Here is a 21138-nt window from a genome sequence, read left to right on the forward strand (position 1 = left end):
GTAGGTAACCTAGTGGTTAGAGGCAGGTAGCCTAGTGGTTAGAGAAGGTAGGTAACCTAGTGGTTAGAGGCAGGTAGCCTAGTGGTTAGAGAAGGTAGGTAACCTAGTGGTTAGAGGCAGGTAGCCTAGTGGTTAGAGAAGGTAGGTAACCTAGTGGTTAGAGGCAGGTAGCCTAGTGGTTAGAGAAGGTAGGTAACCTAGTGGTTAGAGGCAGGTAGCCTAGTGGTTAGAGAAGGTAGGTAACCTAGTGGTTAGAGGCAGGTAGCCTAGTGGTTAGAGAAGGTAGGTAACCTAGTGGTTAGAGGCAGGTAGCCTAGTGGTTAGAGAAGGTAGGTAACCTAGTGGTTAGAGGCAGGTAGCCTAGTGGTTAGAGAAGGTAGGTAACCTAGTGGTTAGAGGCAGGTAGCCTAGTGGTTAGAGAAGGTAGGTAACCTAGTGGTTAGAGGCAGGTAGCCTAGTGGTTAGAGAAGGTAGGTAACCTAGTGGTTAGAGGCAGGTAGCCTAGTGGTTAGAGAAGGTAGGTAACCTAGTGGTTAGAGGCAGGTAGCCTAGTGGTTAGAGAAGGTAGGTAACCTAGTGGTTAGAGGCAGGTAGCCTAGTGGTTAGAGAAGATAGGTAACCTAGTGGTTAGAGGCAGGTAGCCTAGTGGTTAGAGAAGGTAGGTAACCTAGTGGTTAGAGCCAGGTAGCCTAGTGGTTAGAGCCAGGTAGCCTAGTGGTTAGAGGCAGGTAGCCTAGTGGTTAGAGGCAGGTAGCCTAGTGGTTAGAGGCAGGTAGCCTAGTGGTTAGAGGAGGCAGGTAGCCTAGTGGTTAGAGGAGGCAGGTAGCCTAGTGGTGAGAGGAGGCAGGTAGCCTAGTGGTTAGAGGAGGCAGGTAGCCTAGTGGTTAGAGGAGGCAAGTAGCCTAGTGGTTAGAGGAGGCAAGTAGCCTAGTGGTTAGAGGAGGCAGGTAGCCTACTGGTTAGAGGCAGGTAGCCTACTGGTTAGAGGCAGGTAGCCTAGTGGTTAGAGGCAGGTAGCCTAGTGGTTAGAGAAGGTAGGTAACCTAGTGGTTAGAGGCAGGTAGCCTAGTGGTTAGAGAAGGTAGGTAACCTAGTGGTTAGAGGCAGGTAGCCTAGTGGTTAGAGAAGGTAGGTAACCTAGTGGTTAGAGGCAGGTAGCCTAGTGGTTAGAGAAGGTAGGTAACCTAGTGGTTAGAGGCAGGTAGCCTAGTGGTTAGAGAAGGTAGGTAACCTAGTGGTTAGAGGCAGGTAGCCTAGTGGTTAGAGAAGGTAGGTAACCTAGTGGTTAGAGGCAGGTAGCCTAGTGGTTAGAGAAGGTAGGTAACCTAGTGGTTAGAGGCAGGTAGCCTAGTGGTTAGAGAAGGTAGGTAACCTAGTGGTTAGAGGCAGGTAGCCTAGTGGTTAGAGAAGGTAGGTAACCTAGTGGTTAGAGGCAGGTAGCCTAGTGGTTAGAGAAGGTAGGTAACCTAGTGGTTAGAGGCAGGTAGCCTAGTGGTTAGAGAAGGTAGGTAACCTAGTGGTTAGAGGCAGGTAGCCTAGTGGTTAGAGAAGGTAGGTAACCTAGTGGTTAGAGGCAGGTAGCCTAGTGGTTAGAGAAGGTAGGTAACCTAGTGGTTAGAGGCAGGTAGCCTAGTGGTTAGAGAAGGTAGGTAACCTAGTGGTTAGAGGCAGGTAGCCTAGTGGTTAGAGAAGGTAGGTAACCTAGTGGTTAGAGGCAGGTAGCCTAGTGGTTAGAGAAGGTAGGTAACCTAGTGGTTAGAGGCAGGTAGCCTAGTGGTTAGAGAAGGTAGGTAACCTAGTGGTTAGAGGCAGGTAGCCTAGTGGTTAGAGAAGGTAGGTAACCTAGTGGTTAGAGGCAGGTAGCCTAGTGGTTAGAGAAGGTAGGTAACCTAGTGGTTAGAGGCAGGTAGCCTAGTGGTTAGAGAAGGTAGGTAACCTAGTGGTTAGAGGCAGGTAGCCTAGTGGTTAGAGAAGATAGGTAACCTAGTGGTTAGAGGCAGGTAGCCTAGTGGTTAGAGAAGGTAGGTAACCTAGTGGTTAGAGGCAGGTAGCCTAGTGGTTAGAGAAGGTAGGTAACCTAGTGGTTAGAGGCAGGTAGACTAGTGGTTAGAGAAGGTAGGTAACCTAGTGGTTAGATGCAGGTAGCCTAGTGGTTAGAGAAGGTAGGTAACCTAGTGGTTAGAGGCAGGTAGCCTAGTGGTTAGAGAAGGTAGGTAACCTAGTGGTTAGAGGCAGGTAGCCTAGTGGTTAGAGAAGGTAGGTAACCTAGTGGTTAGAGGCAGGTAGCCTAGTGGTTAGAGAAGGTAGGTAACCTAGTGGTTAGAGGCAGGTAGCCTAGTGGTTAGAGAAGGTAGGTAACCTAGTGGTTAGAGGCAGGTAGCCTAGTGGTTAGAGAAGGTAGGTAACCTAGTGGTTAGAGGCAGGTAGCCTAGTGGTTAGAGAAGGTAGGTAACCTAGTGGTTAGAGGCAGGTAGCCTAGTGGTTAGAGAAGGTAGGTAACCTAGTGGTTAGAGGCAGGTAGCCTAGTGGTTAGAGAAGGTAGGTAACCTAGTGGTTAGAGAAGGTAGCCTAGTGGTTAGAGAAGGTAGGTAACCTAGTGGTTAGAGGCAGGTAGCCTAGTGGTTAGAGAAGGTAGGTAACCTAGTGGTTAGAGGCAGGTAGCCTAGTGGTTAGAGAAGGTAGGTAACCTACTGGTTAGAGGCAGGTAGCCTAGTGGTTAGAGAAGGTAGGTAACCTAGTGGTTAGAGGCAGGTAGCCTAGTGGTTAGAGAAGGTAGGTAACCTAGTGGTTAGAGGCAGGTAGCCTAGTGGTTAGAGAAGGTAGGTAACCTAGTGGTTAGAGGCAGGTTGCCTAGTGGTTAGAGAAGGTAGGTAACCTAGTGGTTAGAGGCAGGTAGCCTAGTGGTTAGAGAAGGTAGGTAACCTAGTGGTTAGAGGCAGGTAGCCTAGTGGTTAGAGAAGGTAGGTAACCTAGTGGTTAGAGGCAGGTAGCCTAGTGGTTAGAGAAGGTAGGTAACCTAGTGGTTAGAGGCAGGTAGCCTAGTGGTTAGAGAAGGTAGGTAACCTAGTGGTTAGAGGCAGGTAGCCTAGTGGTTAGAGAAGGTAGGTAACCTAGTGGTTAGAGGCAGGTAGCCTAGTGGTTAGAGAAGGTAGGTAACCTAGTGGTTAGAGGCAGGTAGCCTAGTGGTTAGAGAAGGTAGGTAACCTAGTGGTTAGAGGCAGGTAGCCTAGTGGTTAGAGAAGGTAGGTAACCTAGTGGTTAGAGGCAGGTAGCCTAGTGGTTAGAGAAGGTAGGTAACCTAGTGGTTAGAGGCAGGTAGCCTAGTGGTTAGAGAAGGTAGGTAACCTAGTGGTTAGAGGCAGGTAGCCTAGTGGTTAGAGAAGGTAGGTAACCTAGTGGTTAGAGGCAGGTAGCCTAGTGGTTAGAGAAGGTAGGTAACCTAGTGGTTAGAGGCAGGTAGCCTAGTGGTTAGAGAAGGTAGGTAACCTAGTGGTTAGAGGCAGGTAGCCTAGTGGTTAGAGAAGGTAGGTAACCTAGTGGTTAGAGGCAGGTAGCCTAGTGGTTAGAGAAGGTAGGTAGCCTAGTGGTTAGAGGCAGGTAGCCTAGTGGTTAGAGGCAGGTAGCCTAGTGGTTAGAGAAGGTAGGTAACCTAGTGGTTAGAGGCAGGTAGCCTAGTGGTTAGAGAAGGTAGGTAACCTAGTGTTTAGAGGCAGGTAGCCTAGTGGTTAGAGAAGGTAGGTAACCTAGTGGTTAGAGGCAGGTAGCCTAGTGGTTAGAGAAGGTAGGTAACCTAGTGGTTAGAGGCAGGTAGCCTAGTGGTTAGAGAAGGTAGGTAACCTAGTGGTTAGAGGCAGGTAGCCTAGTGGTTAGAGAAGGTAGGTAACCTAGTGGTTAGAGGCAGGTAGCCTAGTGGTTAGAGAAGGCAGGTAGCCTAGTGGTTAGAGGCAGGTAGCCTAGTGTTTAGAGAAGGTAGGTAACCTAGTGGTTAGAGGCAGGTAGCCTAGTGGTTAGAGAAGGTAGGTAACCTAGTGGTTAGATGCAGGTAGCCTAGTGGTTAGAGAAGGTAGGTAACCTAGTGGTTAGAGGCATGTAGCCTAGTGGTTAGAGAAGGTAGGTAACCTAGTGGTTAGAGGCAGGTAGCCTAGTGGTTAGAGAAGGTAGGTAACCTAGTGGTTAGAGGCAGGTAGCCTAGTGGTTAGAGAAGGCAGGTAGCCTAGTGGTTAGAGGCAGGTAGCCTAGTGGTTAGAGGCAGGTAGCCTAGTGGTTAGAGAAGGTAGGTAACCTAGTGGTTAGAGGCAGGTAGCCTAGTGGTTAGAGGCAGGTAGCCTAGTGGTTAGAGAAGGTAGGTAACCTAGTGGTTAGAGGCAGGTAGCCTAGTGGTTAGAGAAGGTAGGTAACCTAGTGGTTAGAGGCAGGTAGACTAGTGGTTAGAGCGTTGGACTAATAACCGAAAGGTTGCTAGATCAAATCCCCGAGCTGAGAAGGTAAAAATGTGTTGTTCTACCCCTGAACAGGCAGTGATCCCACTGTTCCTAGGCTGTCATTGGAAATAAGAATTTGTTCTTAACTGACTTGCCTAGTTAAATAAAGGTTAAATTAAAACATTTAAATTAAAAAATAAATAAAACAGGAACAAGCATACACGCACATACACTCTCTCTCCTCTCATCCACCTCTGCATTACAGTATATGCTCTCTGAATCTCTACCTCTCCCTACCCTCCCATCTCTCCTCCTTTCTCTCCCTACCCCTCCTCCTCTCTGTCCCTACCCCCCTCTCTCTCTCTGTCCCTACCCCTCCATCTCTCTCTCTGTCCCTACCCCTCCATCTCTCTCCCTACCCCTCCTTCTCTCTCTCTACCCCCTCTCTCTGTCCCTACCCCTCCTTCTTTCTCCTCATCTCTCTCTCTACCCCCTCTCTCTGTCCCTACCCCTCCTTCTCTCTCTCCCTAACCCCCTCTTTCTCCCTAACCCCCTCTCTCTCCTCTTCTCTCTCATTACCCCCCCCTCTCTCTCTCCCTACCCCCCTCTCTCTCTCTCCCTACCCCCCTCTCTCTCTATCTCCCTACCCACCTCTCTCTCTCCCTACCCCCCTCTCTCTCTCCCTACCCACCTCTCTCTCCCTACCCACCTCTCTCTCTCCCTACCCCCCTCTCTCTCTCCCTACCCCCCTCTCTCTCTCCCTACCCCCCTCTCTCTCCCTACCCACCTCTCTCTCTCCCTACCCACCTCTCTCTCTCCCTACCCACCTCTCTCTCCCTACCCACCTCTCTCTCTCCCTACCCCCCTCTCTCTCTCCCTACCCACCTCTCTCTCTCCCTACCCCCTCTCTCTCTCCCTACCCACCTCTCTCTCTCCCTACCCCCCTCTCTCTCCTCTTCTCTCTCCCTACCCACCTCTCTCTCTCCCTACCCCCTCTCTCTCTCCCTACCCCCCTCTCTCTCTCCCTACCCTCCCTCTCTCTCCCTACCCTCCCTCTCTCCCTCTCTCTCTCGTTCTCGGTCTCCCTTTATTTAACTCCCTACCCCCCCACCCCCCTCCCCCACTCTGTCCTCCAGGTGGGCCGGGCTCAGGGAAGGCTGTGCAGTGTGAGAGGATGGAGGAGAGGTTCGGGCTGCGTCGTCTGTCTCCTGGTGACATCCTGTGTTCTGAACTACAGTCTCATAGTGAGAGAGGACGTTACCTACAAGACCTGCTGGAGAGGGGGGAGATTCTACCTGAGGTAACACACAGACAGACACAGAGGACCGACAGACACACACACCTCACTTCTAAAAAAAAGTCCTCACTTCAAAAGTGTGTGTTTTAAGGTCTAGTAGTACAAAACTAAGCCATGTCCAAAAACCTGCAGCATTTCTCAGGCAGACAGAGATCAGTGTATGTATAGAGCTGCTGCTCCTCTCACCACTGACCCTGGGGGGGACAGAACCTTTAACATTACTGACCCTGGGGGGGACAGAACCTTTAACATTACTGACCCTGGGGGGGACAGAACCTTTAACATTACTGACCCTGGGGGGGGGACAGAACCTTTAACATTACTGACCCTGGGGGGGACAGAACCTTTAACATTACTGACCCTGGGGGGGGACAGAACCTTTAACATTACTGACCCTGGGGGGGAACAGAACCTTTAACATTACTGACCCTGGGGGGGACAGAACCTTTAACATTACTGACCCTGGGGGGGGGACAGAACCTTTAACATTACTGACCCTGGGGGGGGACAGAACCTTTAACATTACTGACCCTGGGGGGGACAGAACCTTTAACATTACTGACCCTGGGGGGGGACATAACCTTTAACATTACTGACCCTGGGGGGGACAGAACCTTTAACATTACTGACCCTGGGGGGGGGACAGAACCTTTAACATTACTGACCCTGGGGGGGGCAGAACCTTTAACATTACTGACCCTGGGGGGGGACAGAACCTTTAACATTACTGACCCTGGGGGGGGACAGAACCTTTAACATTACTGACCCTGGGGGGGGGACAGAACCTTTAACATTACTGACCCTGGGGGGGACAGAACCTTTAACATTACTGACCCTGGGGGGGACAGAACCTTTAACATTACTGACCCTGGGGGGGTACAGAACCTTTAACATTACTGACCCTGGGACGGGACGGGGCAGAACCTTTAACATTACTGACCCTGGGGGGGGGGGCAGAACCTTTAACATTACTGACCCTGGGGGTCGTGGGGGGGGCAGAACCTTTAACATTACTGACCCTAGGGGGGGGGTGGGGCAGAACCTTTAACATTACTGACCCTGGGGGGGGCAGAACCTTTAACATTACTGACCCTGGGGGGGGGGGGGGGGCAGAACCTTTAACATTACTGACCCTAGGGGGGTACAGAACCTTTAACATTACTGACCCTGGGACGGGACGGGGCAGAACCTTTAACATTACTGACCCTGGGGGGGGGGCAGAACCTTTAACATTACTGACCCTGGGGGTCGTGGGGGGGGCAGAACCTTTAACATTACTGACCCTAGGGGGGGGGTGGGGCAGAACCTTTAACATTACTGACCCTGGGCCTCTGGGGGGAGGGGAGAGACAGAACCTTTAACATCACTGACCCTGGGCCTCTGGGGGGAGGGGGGGACAGAACCTTTAACATCACTGACCCTGGGGGGGTACGGAGGGGGACAGAACCTTTAACATTACTGACCCTGGGGGGGACAGAACCTTTAACATTACTGACTCTGGGGGGGGACAGAACCTTTAACATTACTGTCCCTGGGCCCCTGGGGGGAGAGGGGACAGAACCTTTAACATTACTGACCCGGGGGGGGGGGGGGGCCGGAACCTTTAACATTACTGACCCTGGGGGGGGACAGAACCTTTAACATTACTGACCCGGGGGGGACAGAACCTTTAACATTACTGACCCTGGGGGGGGGGCAGAACCTTTAACATTACTGACCCTGGGGGGGACGGGGGGGGACAGAAGCTTTAACATTACTGACTCTGGGGGGGGACAGAACCTTTAACATTACTGTCCCTGGGCCCCTGGGGGGAGGGGGGACAGAACCTTTAACATTACTGACCTGGGGGGGGACAGAACCTTTAACATTACTGACTCTGGGGGGAGGGGGGGACAGAACCTTTAACATTACTGACCCGGGGGGGGGGGGGGGGGGGGACATAACCTTTAACATCACTGACCCTGGGGGGGACATAACCGTTAACATTACTGACCCTGGGGGGGACAGAACCTTTAACATTACTGACCCTGGGCCCCTGGGGGGAGGGGGGGGGGACAGAACCTTTAACATCACTGACCCTGGGGGGGGGGGGGGGGGGGGACAGAACCTTTAACATTACTGGCCCTGGGGGAGGGGGGGGGGACAGAACCTTTAACATTACTGACCCTGGGCCTCTGGGGGGAGGGGGGACAGAACCTTTAACATTACTGACTCTGGGGGGGGACAGAACCTTTAACATTACTGACCCTGGGCCTCTGGGGGGAGGGGGGACAGAACCTTTAACATTACTGACTCTGGGGGGGGGGGGGGGGGGCAGAACCTTTAACATTACTGACCCTGGGCCTCTGGGGGGAGGGGGGACAGAGCCTTTAACATTACTTACCCTGGGCCCCTGGGGGGAGGGGGGGACAGAACCTTTAACATCATTGACCCTGGGCCCCTGGGGGAGGGGGAGACAGAACCTTTAACATCACTGACCCTGGGCCCCTGGGGGAGGGGGGCACAGAACCTTCAACATCACTGACCCTGGGCCCCTGGGGGGGAGAGAGACAGAACCTTCAACATCACTGACCCTGGGCCCCTGGGGGGGAGAGACAGAATCTTTAACATCACTGAACCTGGGCCCCTGGGGGGAGGGGATAGACAGAACCTTCAACATCACTGACCCTGGGCCCCTGGGGGGGAGAGACAGAATCTTTAACATCACTGAACCTGGGCCCCTGGGGGGAGGGGATAGACAGAACCTTTAACATCACTGACCCTGGGCCTCTGGGGGGAGGGGGGGACAGAACCTTTAACATTACTGACCTCAGAAGACTGCGGTGGTCTGTTAAGCACCCTGGTGTCTGTATCAACAATGCTCTGCTCTATCATGCTCTGCTCTACCATGCTCAGCTCTACCATACTCAGCTCTACCATGCTCAGCTCTAGCTCTACAATGCTCTGCTCTACCATGCTCTGCTCTACCATGCTCTGCTCTACCATGCTCAGCTCTAGCTCTACCATGCTCTGGTCTACCATGCTCTGCTCTACCATGCCCAGCTCTACCACGCTCAGCTCTACCATGCTCAGCTCTACCATGCCCAGCTCTACCATGCTCAGCTCTACCATGCCCAGCTCTACCATGCTCAGCTCTACCATGCCCAGCTCTACCATGCCCAGCTCTACCATGCTCAGCTCTACCATGCTCAGCTCTACCATGCTCAGCTCTACCATGCCCAGCTCTACCATGCTCAGCTCTACCATGCTCTGCTCTATCATGCTCTGCTCTACCATGCTCAGCTCTACCATGCTCAGCTCTACCATGCTCAGCTCTAGCTCTACCATGCTCTGCTCTACCATGCTCAGCTCTAGCTCTACCATGCTCGGCTCTACCATGCTCAGCTCTAGCTCTACCATGCTCTGCTCTACCATGCTCAGCTCTACCATGCTCAGCTCTACCATGCTCAGCTCTACCATGCTCAGCTCTACCATGCTCAGCTCTACCATGCTCAGCTCTAGCTCTACCACAAAGGGCTGTATTGTTGTCATGGTGCTGGATGAGAAATTCTAAGATGTTGACATGATCAAACGGTACAGTATAGTTGCCGAGCAATGCAGCTGTAAAGGATAACTATCCTACCTGAATAATCTCTGGGAACTACTTTCAATATCAGGCATCTGACTGTTGTTGTGTGTTTGTTTGTTTGTGCCGCAGGACACGATGCTGGAGCTGCTATGTGAGTGTGTGACGTTATCTCTGCGGCACGGGAGGGGCGTACTCGTAACCAACTTCCCCCGAGACCTACGACAAGCTCTGGAGTATGAAGCTAAGGTACAGAGAGAGGATGGAGGGAGGAGAGAGGGATGGAAAGAGGAGGAGGGAAGGAGGGGAGAGAAGGGAGGGAAGAGAGAGAGAAGTGGGGCAAAGATGGGTAAAAGGGAGGGAGGGAGGGAGGGAGGGAGGGAGGGAGGGAGGGAGGGAGGGAGGGAGGGAGGGAGAGGGGTATCAAGGGCACGTTACTGGATGGAGGGAGGGAGGAAGAGGGGTATCAAGGGCAGGTTATTGGATGGAGGGAGGGAGGGAGGGAGGGAGGGAGGGAGGGGGTATCAGGGGCAGGTTACTGGATGGAGGGAGGGAGGGAGGGAGGGAGGGAGGGGGGTATCAAGGGCAGGTTACTGGATGGAGGGAGGGAGGGAGAGGGGTATCAAGGGCAGGTTACTGGATGGAGGGAGGGAGGGAGGGGAGTATCAAGGGCAGGTTACTGGAGGGAGGGAGGGAGGGAGGGAGGGAGGGAGGGAGGGAGGGAGGGAGGGAGGGAGGGAGGGAGGGAGGGATGAGTTGAGGGGAGGAGGAGAGAACATTATAGAAAGAAGCATCATATTGAATCTCGGCTACGTGAAAGGGACTCCAAAATGACACAATACATTATTTACCATTCATTTCTATTGGGCACAAAATAATCAGAAACACAACCAAAACAAACAGCAAATGCACCCAACAGATGTGTAGAGTCACAAGCTTGATGTCGTCATTGCATGCTAGGAATACTAAACTTTAGACTACTTTAATACACATTAATTTAGTTAATTTGTCCCAATACTTTGGGTCTCCTAGAATGGGGGTACTTAGTATAAAAAGTGCTGTAATTTATAAACGGCTGATAGTCTGCACTAACCTCATAGTCATGCTGGAGTACAGAGCCAAGACAACTAAACGTTTCACTGTCCCAATACTTTGGGAGCTCACTGTGCTGACAGCTGTTCTTTCTTTCTTTATTTCTGTCTGTCTGCCTTTTTACTGAAGTTGCTGGGAAATGGCTGACAACACAGCTCTTAGCTCCCTCAGTAGATGTCTACTGGACAACACAGCTCTTAGCTCCCTCAGTAGATGCCTACTGGACAACACAGCTCTTAGCTCCCTCAGTAGATGTCTACTGGACAACACAGCTCTTAGCTCCCTCAGTAGAGGCCTACTGGACAACACAGCTCTTAGCTCCCTCAGTAGATGTCTACTGGACAACACAGCTCTTAGCTCCCTCAGTAGATGTCTACTGGACAACACACCTCTTAGCTCCCTCAGTAGATGTCTACTGGACAACACAGCTCTTAGCTCCCTCAGTAGATGTCTACTGGACAACACAGCTCTTAGCTCCCTCAGTAGAGGCCTACTGGACAACACAGCTCATAGCTCCCTCAGTAGATGCCTACTGGACAACACAGCTCTTAGCTCCCTCAGTAGATGTCTACTGGACAACACAGCTCTTAGCTCCCTCAGTAGAGGCCTACTGGACAACACAGCTCTTAGCTCCCTCAGTAGATGCCTACTGGACAACACAGCTCTTAGCTCCCTCAGTAGATGTCTACTGGACAACACAGCTCTTAGCTCCGTCAGTAGATGTCTACTGGACAACACAGCTCTTAGCTCCCTCAGTAGATGTCTACTGGACAACACAGCTCTTAGCTCCCTCAGTAGATGTCTACTGGACAACACAGCTCTTAGCTCCCTCAGTAGAGGCCTACTGGACAACACAGCTCTTAGCTCCCTCAGTAGATGCCTACTGGACAACACAGCTCTTAGCTCCCTCAGTAGATGTCTACTGGACAACACAGCTCTTAGCTCCCTCAGTAGATGTCTACTGGACAACACAGCTCTTAGCTCCCTCAGTAGATGTCTACTGGACAACACAGCTCTTAGCTCCCTCAGTAGATGTCTACTGGACAACACAGCTCTTAGCTCCCTCAGTAGATGTCTACTGGACAACACAGCTCTTAGCTCCCTCAGTAGATGTCTACTGGAGAACTTATTTGTATTGCTTTTAATCTTTTGAATGAATTTATCTTATTAACACTTTGTTCTAGCTAGCTATTTGTGTAGGTAGCTATCAAGTAAACCCAATGTAAACCTGTCTGTCTGTCTCTCTGTCTCTCTCTCTCTGTCTGTCTGTCTGTCTCTCTGTCTGTCTGTCTGTCTGTCTCTCTGTCTCACTCAGATGGGGGAGCCCAGTGCTGTGGTGCTGTTGGACTGTTCCCCTGACACTATGTTCTCCAGGCTACAGTGTCCTGTCCTGTCCCGCTCCGCCCCCCAAACCACAGGCAGCCACCAAGAGAGAGACAGACACAACAGCAGGAGGGTAGAGGGATTCAACAGCAACTGCCAACCTGTGACATCACACTACCAACCCAAGAGGCTCCTACACAAGGTGAGTCAGGTGCTACGGTCTGGTTCTCTACCCTTCATCCGAAAGTGTACACTTGTTCACTTCCCTTCACTGACTTCAAAGGAAATAAGAAACATGATGGAATCTCCCTCTCTGCACACACCTCCAATGCTTTTAGATTTGAGGGTGAGGGAGTGGGTGAGGTAGTGGGTGAGGTAGTGGGTGAGGGAGTGGTGTGAGGTAGTGGGTGAGGGAGTGGTGTGAGTTAGTGGGTGGGGTAGTGGATGAAGTAGTGGATGAGGTAGTGGTGTGAGGTAGTGGGTGAGGGAGTGGTGTGAGGTAGTGGGTGAGGGAGTGGGTGAGGTAGTGGTGGGAGGTAGTGGGTGAGGGAGTGGTGGGAGGTAGTGGGTGAGGGAGTGGTGTGAGGTAGTGGGTGAGGGAGTGGTGTGAGTTAGTGGGTGGGGTAGTGGATGAAGTAGTGGATGAGGTAGTGGTGTGAGGTAGTGGGTGAGGGAGTGGGTGAGGTAGTGGTGTGAGGTAGTGGGTGAGGGAGTGGGTGAGGTAGTGGTGTGAGGTAGTGGGTGAGGGAGTGGTGGGAGGTAGTGGGTGAGGGAGTGGTGGGAGTTAGTGGGTGAGGGAGTGGGTGAGGTAGTGGTGTGAGGTAGTGTGTGAGGTAGTGGGTGGGGTAGTGGTGTGAGGTAGTGGGTGGGGTAGTGGTGTGAGGTAGTGGGTGAAGAAGTGGTGTGAGGTTGTGTTGTGAGGTAGTGGGTGAGGTAGTGGTGTGAGATAATGGGTGAGGTAGTGGGTGGGGTAGTGGGTGAGGAAGTGGTGTGAGATAGTGTTAGACTCTCAGACCATGAGAAACAAGATTCTCTGGCCTGATGAAACCAAGATTGAACTCTTTGGCCTGAATGCCAAGCGTCACGTCTGGAGGAAACCTGGCACCATCCCTACGGTGAAGCATGGTGGTGGCAGCATCATGCTGTGGAGATGTTTTTCAGCTGCAGGGACTGGGAGACTAGTCAGGATGGAGGGAAAGATGAACGGAACAAAGTACAGAGAGATCCTTTAGGAAAACCTGCTCCAGAGCGCTCAGGACCTCAGACTGGGGTGAAGGTTCACCTTCCAACAGGACAACAACCCTAAGCACACAGCCAAGACAATGCAGGAGTGGCTTATGGACAAGTCTCTGAATGTCCTTGAGTGGCCCAGCCAGAGCCCGAACTTGAACACAATCTATCATCTCTGGAGAGTCCTGAATATAGCTGTGCAGCGATGCTTCCCCTCCAACCTGACAGAGGTTGAGAGGATCTACAGAGAGGAATGGGAGAAACTCCCCAAATACAGGTGTGCCAAGCTTGTAGCGTCATACCCAAGAAGAACATGGCTAACATTTTACATTACATTTTGTAAAAAAATGCATTTTGTATAACTTATTTTTTAAACTTATTTTGTACATAATGTTGCTGCTACCGTCTCTATTGACCGAACATAAATTCTGGACATCAGAACAGCGATTACTCACCGCGGACTGGCAGAATCATTTTCCTTTAACGAGTCCGATGAGAAGGATATGCTGCTTTCACTGGAACAGGCCCACATCTACTCCTTTCCCTGGAACAGGCCCACATCCACTCCTTTCCCTGGAACAGGCCCACATCCACTCCTTTCCCTGGAACAGGCCCAGATCCATGCCTTCTGCGTGAAGAAAAGACGCCGGAAAAGGGGACGCAGATCGGGGATCCTTCTGAGAATCCGTAGGCGAGCGAGTAAACTCTCAATGCCTTCCATTCTGCTTGCTAACGTGCAATCGTTAGAAGATAAAATGAATGACCTACAATTAAGATTATCCTACCAACAGGACAATAGAAACTGTAACATCTTATGTTTCTCCAAGACGTGGCTGAATGAAGAAACGGACAGTATTGAGCTGGCGGAATTTTCTATGCACCGGCAGAACAGAGATGCTACCTCTGGTAAGACTAGGGGTGGTGGTGTGTGTCCTTTTGTCAATAACAGCAGGTGCGTGATGTCTAATATTAAAGAAGTCTCGAGGTATTGCTCGAGGTAGAGTATCTCATCATAAGCTGTAGACCACACTATCCACCAAGAGAGTTCCCATCTGTATTATTCGTAGCCATCTATTTACCACCACAAAGCGATGCTGGCACTAAGACCGCTCTCAACCAACTCTATAAGGCCATAAGCAATCAATCAAATGTATTTATAAAGCCCTTCTTACATCTGCTGATGTCACAAAGTGCTGTACAGAAACCCAGCCTAAAACCCCAAACAAGCAAGCAATGCAGGAGTAGAAGCACATTTCTGACGGCTACCGAGCTTCTACACCAACATAAGCAAGGAAGAAAATGCTCACCCAAAAATGGCGCTCCTAGTGGCCGTTGACTTTAATGCAAGCAAACTTAAATCAGTTTTACCAAATTTTCACCAGCATGCCACATGTGCAACTACCGGGGAAAGAAATCCTAGACCACCTTTACTCCACACACAGAGATGCGTACAAAGCTCTCCCCCGCCCTCCATTTGGCAAATCTGACCACAATTCTATCCTCCTGATTCCTGCTTACAAGCAAAAACTAAAGCAGGAAGTACCAGTGGCTCACTCAGTATGGAAGTGGTCAGATGAAGCAGATGCTAAACTACAGGACTGTTTTGCTAGCACAGACTGGAATATGTTCCGGGATTCATCCAATGGCATTGAGGAGTATACCACCTCTTTCATCGGCTTCATCAATAAGTGCATCGATGACGTCATCCCCACAGTAACTGTACGTACATATCCCAACCAAAAGCCATGGATTACAGGCAACATCCACATCGAGCTAAAGGCTAGAGCTGCCGTTTTCAAGGAGTGGGAGACTAATCCGGACGCTTATAAGAAATCCCGCTATCCCAGGATTAAGAATGAATCCTACTACACCGGCTCTGATGCTCGTCGGATGTGGCAGGGCTTGAAAACTATTACGGACTACAAAGGGAAACCCAGACGTGAGCTGCCCAGTGACGCCAGTAACAGCCTACCAGATATGGGATATATTTCGTATTGCGTCAGACAACAACATTGACGAATACGCTGATTCGGTGAGCGAGTTCATTAGAACGTGCGTTGAAGGTGTCGTTCCCATAGCAACGATTAAAACATTCCCAAACCAGAAACCGTGGATTGATGGCAGCATTTGCGTGAAACTGAAAGCGCGAACACTGCTTTTAATCAGGGCAAGGTGACCGGAAACATGACCGAATACAAACAGTGTAGCTATTCCCTCCGCAAGGCAATCAAACAAGCTAAGCGTCAGTATAGAGACAAAGTAGAGTCGCAATTCAACGGCTCAGACACAAGAGGTATGTGGCAGGGTCTACAGTCAATCACGGATTACAAAAAGAAAACCAGCCCAGTCACGGACCAGGATGCCTTGCTCCCAGGCAGACTAAATAACTTTTTTGCCCGCTTTGAGGACAATACAGTGCCAGTGACACGGCCCGCAACCAAAACATGCGGACTCTCCTTCACTGCAGCCGACGTGAGGAAAACATTTAAACGTGTTAACCCTCGCAAGGCTGCAAGCCCAGACGGCATCCCCAGCCGCGCCCTCAGAGCATGCGCAGACCAGCTGGCTGGTGTGTTTAGGGACATATTCAATCGATCCCTATCCAAGTCTGCTGTTCCCACATGCTTCAAGAGTGCCACCATTGTTCCTGTTCCCAAGAAAGCTAAGGTAACTGAGCTAAACGACTACCGCCCCGTAGCACTCACTTCCGTCATCATGAAGTGCTTTGAGAGACTAGTCAAGGACCATATCACCTCCACCCTACCTGACACCCTAGACCTACTCCAATTTGCTTACCGCCCAAATAGGTCCACAGACGATGCAATCTCAACCACACTGCACACTGCCCTAACCCATCTGGACAAGAGGAATACCTATGTGAGAATGCTGTTCATCGACTACAGCTCAGCATTTAACACCATAGTACCCTCCAAACTCGTCATCAAGCTCGAGACCCTGGGTCTCGACCCCACCCTGTGCAACTGGGTACTGGACTTCCTGACGGGCCGCCCCCAGGTGGTGAGGGTAGGTAACAACATCTCCACCCCGCTGATCCTCAACACTGGGGCACCACAAGGGTGCGTTCTGAGCCCTCTCCTGTACTCCTTGTTCACCCACGACTGCGTGGCCACGCACGCCTCCAACTCAATCATCAAGTTTGCGGACGACACAACAGTGGTAGGCTTGATTACCAACAACGACGAGACGGCGAGGGCCCTCGGAGTGTGGTGTCAGGAAAATAACCTCACACTCAACGTCAACAAAACTAAGGAGATGATTGTGGACTTCAGGAAACAGCAGAGGGAACACCCCCCCTATCCACATCAATGGAACAGTAGTGGAGAGGGTAGTAAGTTTTAAGTTCCTCGGCGTACACATCACAGACAAACTGAATTGGTCCACCCACACAGACAGCATCGTGAAGAAGGCGCAGCAGCGCCTCTTCAACCTCAGGAGGCTGAAGAAATTCGGCTTGTCACCAAAAACACTCAAACTTCTACAGATGCACAATCGAGAGCATCCTGTCGGGCTGTATCACCGCCTGGTACGGCAACTGCTCCGCCCACAACCGTAAGGCTCTCCAGAGGGTAGTGAGGTCTGCACAACGCATCACCGGGGGCAAACTACCTGCCCTCCAGGACACCTACACCACCCGATGTCACAGGAAGGCCATAAAGATCATCAAGGACAACAACCACCCGAGCCACTGCCTGTTCACCCCACTATCATCCAGAAGGCGAGGTCAGTACAGGTGCATCAAAGCTGGGACCGAGAGACTGAAAAACAGCTTCTATCTCAAGGCCATCAGACTGTTAAACAGCCACCACTAACATTGAGTGGCTGCTGCCAACACACTGACTCAACTCCAGCCACTTTAATAATGGGAATTGATGGGAATTGATGTCAAATATATCACTAGCCACTTTAAACAATGCTACTTAATATAATGTTTACATACCCTACATTATTTATCTCATATGTATACGTATATACTGTACTCTATATAATCTACTGCATCTTTATGTAATACATGTATCACTAGCCACTTTAAACTATGCCACTTTGTTTACATACTCATCTCATATGTATATACTGTACCCGATACCATCTACTGCATCTTGCCTATGCCGCTCTGTACCATCACGCATTCATATATCTTTATGTACATAGTCTTTATCCCTTTACACTTGTGTGTATAATCTAGTAGTTTTGGAATTGTTAGCTAGATTACTCGTTGGTTATTACTGCATTGTCGGAACTAGAACAAGCCTTTCGCTACACTCGCATTAACATCTGCTAACCATGTGTATGTGACAAATAAAATTTGATTTGATTTGATTTGATGAGCTAAATGCCTTTTATGCCTTTTGCTTCGAGGCAAGCAACACTAAAGCATGCACGAGAGCAACAGCTGTTCTGGATGACTGTGTGATAATGCTCTCGGTGGCCGATGTGAACAAAACCTTTAAACAGGTCAACATTCACAAAGCCGCTGGGCCAGACGGATTACCAGGACGTGCACTCTGAGCATGCGCTGACCAACTGTCAAGTGTCTTCACTGACAATTTCAACCTCTCCCAGACCGAGTCTGTAATACCTACATGTTTCAAGCAGACCACCATAGTCCCTGCGCCCAAGGAAGCAAAGTTAACCTGCCTAAATTATTACGACCCTGTGGCACTCACGTCAGCAGCCATGAAGTGCTTTGAAAGTCTGGAACTGTCTCACATCAACACCATCATCCCAGAAACATTAGACCCACTCCAATTCACATACTGCCCCAAAAGATCCACAGATGATGTAATCTCAATCGCACTCCACAAAGCCCTTTCTCACCTGGACAAATGGAACACCTATGTGAAAATGCTGTTCATCGACTACAGCTCAGCGTTCAACACCATAGTACCCTCAAAGCTCATCACTAAGCTAAGGACCCTGGGACTAAACACCTCCCTCTGAAACTGGATCCTGGACTTCCTGACGGGCCGCCCCCAGGTTGTAAGGGTATGCCATGTGCCTTCTTAAAAGTTTATTTGTGGAATCAGTTTTGTTGTGACAAGGTAGGGGTGGTATACAGAAGATAGCCCTATTTGGTAAAAGACCAAGTCCATATTCTGGCAAGAACAGCTCAAATAAGCAAAGAGAAATGACAGTCCATCGTTGCTTTAAGACATGAAGGTCAGTCAATGAGGAAAATTTCAAGAACTTCGGAAGTTTCTTCAAGTGCAGTCGCAAAAACCATAAAGCTTTATAATGAAACTGACTCTCATGAGGACCGCCACAGGAAAGGAAGACCCAGAGGTACCTCTGCTGCAGAGGATACGTTCGTTAGAGTTACCAGCCTCAAAAATTGCAGCCCAAATAAATGCTTCGGAGTTCAAGTAACAGACACATCTCAACATCAACTATTCAGAGGAGACTGTGTGAATCAGGCCTTCATGGTTGAATTTCTGCAAAGAAACCACTACTAAAGGACACACATAGAAGAAGAGACTTGCTTGGGCCAAGAAACACGAGCAAATGGACATTAGACCGGAGGAAATCTGTCCTTTGGTCTGATGATTTTTGGTTCCCACCGCTGTGTCTTTGTGAGAAGCAGAGTAGGTGAACGGATGATCTCCGCATGTGTGGTTCTCACTGTGAAGCATGGAGGAGGAAGTGTGATGGTGCTTTGTTGGTTACACTGTCTGTGATTTATTTAGAGCAAATCAAATCATATCAACTTGTATTTATCACATGCCGCCAAATACAACAGGTGTATGTATATACCTTACAGTGAAATGCTGAATACAACAGGTGTAGTAGACCTTACAGTGAAATGCTGAATACAACAGGTGTAGTAGACCTTACAGTGAAATGCTGAATACAACAGGTGTATGTATATACCTTACAGTGAAATGCTGAATACAACAGGTGAAGTAGACCTTACAGTGAAATGCTGAATACAACAGGTGTAGTAGACCTTACAGTGAAATGCTGAATACAACAGGTGTAGTAGACCTTACAGTGAAATGCTGAATACAACAGGTGTAGGTATATACCTTACAGTGAAATGCTGAATACAACAGGTGAAGTAGACCTTACAGTGAAATGCTGAATACAACAGGTGTAGTAGACCTTACAGTGAAATGCTGAATACAACAGGTGTAGTAGACCTGACAGTGAAATGCTGAATATAACAGGTGTAGTAGACCTCACAGTGAAATGCTGAATACAACAGGTGTAGTAGAACTTACCGTGAAATGCTGAATACAACAGGTGAAGTAGACCTTACAGTGAAATGCTGAATACAACAGGTGTAGTAGACCTTTACAGTGAAATGCTTACTTACGAGCACTTATTAACCAACAATGCTTTAAAAATAAGTGTTAAGTAAAAAATAGAAAATAAAAGTAACAAATAATTAAACAGCAGCAGTAAAATTTATGTGTTGCTACCTAACCTCACCACCTGGGGGTGGCCCGTCAGGAAGTCCAGGATCCAGTTGCAGAGGGAGGTGTTTAGTCCCAGGGTCCTTAGCTTAGTGATGTGCTTTGAGGGCACTATGGTGTTGAACGCTGAGCTGTAGTCGATGAACAGCATTCTCACGTAGTTATGTCCCCGGTTGTCCAGGTGGGAAAGGGCAGTGTGGAGTGTGATTGAGATTGCGTCATCTGTGGATCTGTTGGGGCGGTATGTGAATTGGAGTGCGTCCTGGTTGTCTGGGATAATGGTGTTGATGTGAGACATGACCAGCCTTTCAAAACACTTCATAATTACAGATAGTCATTTACAGTAGCTAGGTTACCTTGGGAACAGGGACAATGGTGTTCAGCTTGAAACATGTTGGGACAAGGAAAGATGAATGAAGACAATTGCCAGCTGGTCTGTGTATGCTTTGAGAACCTGGTATTCTGGCCTTGTGATTGTTAACCTGTTTAAATGTTTTGCTCACATCGGCCACGCAGAGCGAGACACAGTCATCCTTAGTTGGATATAGAGCTCTCAACATGAAAAATATTCTCTGTTAATATGAAATAGCGCCAATAGTGTACAGTCACTAAGTAGTATCATGTTTATTTTACAGTTATAAGAAATGTGAAATCTTATAGTCATTAGGGTCATTTCATACCCTATTGTCGCACTTTTGTTGAATAGGAAAATAAATCCGATTTTTTAAATTTTATTAATATTTTCTTCATATTTGTACTATATACTTGAGCTTGTGTCCTAAAACAGTGAATATAACTATTTTGACCAGAAGGTGAGTTCCAGACCTTTCTAAAATTATGAAACATCAACAGTTATCGTTTATGTTTATTGTCATAAAAAAAGAATTACTTTAGGGTCTGTTTCGGCAGAAATCTAAATGTTGTCCTATTATTCAAGAGGTTAAAATGTGCCTTGCATTGAATCCTAATCTTTGTTTGTTTCATGTGTTTTCCCCCAGATTGATGCAGAGAGGTCTCCTGAAGAGGTGTTTGCTCAGATCTGTCAGGCCATGGACTCCTGCTAGAGGAACCCACTCATCTCTACATCATCACTACCACCGCCCCAGAGGTCTAACTACTACCACCGCCCCCGAGGTCTATCTACTACCACCGCCCCGGATGTCTATCTACTACCACCGCCCAGAGGTCTATCTTCTACCACCACCCCAGAGGTCTAACTACTACCACCGCCCCGGAGGTCTATCTACTACCACCGCCCCCGAGGTCTATCTACTACCACCGCCCCGGAGGTCTATCTACTACCACCGCCCAGAGGTCTATCTTCTACCACCACCCCAGAGGTCTATCTACTACCACCCCAGAGGTCTAACTACTACCACCGCCCCAGAGGTCTAACTACTACCACCACCCCAGAGGTCTAACTACTACCACCACCCCAGAGGTCTAACTACTACCACCGCCCAGAGGTCTAACTACTACCACCGCCCAGAGGTCTATCTACTACCACCGCCCAGAGGTCTAACTACTACCGCCCCAGAGGTCTAACTACTACCACCACCCCAGAGGTCTAACTACTACCACCGCCCCAGAGGTCTAACTACTACCACCGCCCAGAGGTCTATCTTCTACCACCACCCCAGAGGTCTATCTACTACCACCCCAGAGGTCTAACTACTACCACCGCCCCCGAGGTCCATCTACTACCACCGCCCCGGAGGTCTATCTACTACCACCGCCCAGAGGTCTATCTTCTACCACCACCCCAGAGGTCTATCTACT

General features: G+C 49.7%; 1 protein-coding gene across 1 annotated transcript in view; it reads left to right on the forward strand.

Annotated features, from left to right (window-relative positions):
- LOC139377209 (adenylate kinase 5) overlaps positions 1–20729 on the forward strand; it is a 188899-nt gene extending 168170 nt beyond the window's left edge. Inside the window, exons 11-15 of the mRNA XM_071120209.1 lie at positions 5558–5721; positions 9416–9532; positions 11691–11900; positions 20358–20493; positions 20649–20729. Coding sequence (XP_070976310.1) covers positions 5558–5721; positions 9416–9532; positions 11691–11900; positions 20358–20423 — 557 coding nt within the window. The 3' untranslated portion in view covers positions 20424–20493; positions 20649–20729. The remainder of the gene's footprint in view (positions 1–5557; positions 5722–9415; positions 9533–11690; positions 11901–20357; positions 20494–20648) is intronic.
- The last annotated feature ends 409 nt before the right edge of the window (positions 20730–21138 follow it).

The sequence above is a fragment of the Oncorhynchus clarkii genome, chromosome 20, assembly GCF_045791955.1.
Source record: "Oncorhynchus clarkii lewisi isolate Uvic-CL-2024 chromosome 20, UVic_Ocla_1.0, whole genome shotgun sequence".
Taxonomy (NCBI): Eukaryota; Metazoa; Chordata; class Actinopteri; order Salmoniformes; family Salmonidae; genus Oncorhynchus; species Oncorhynchus clarkii.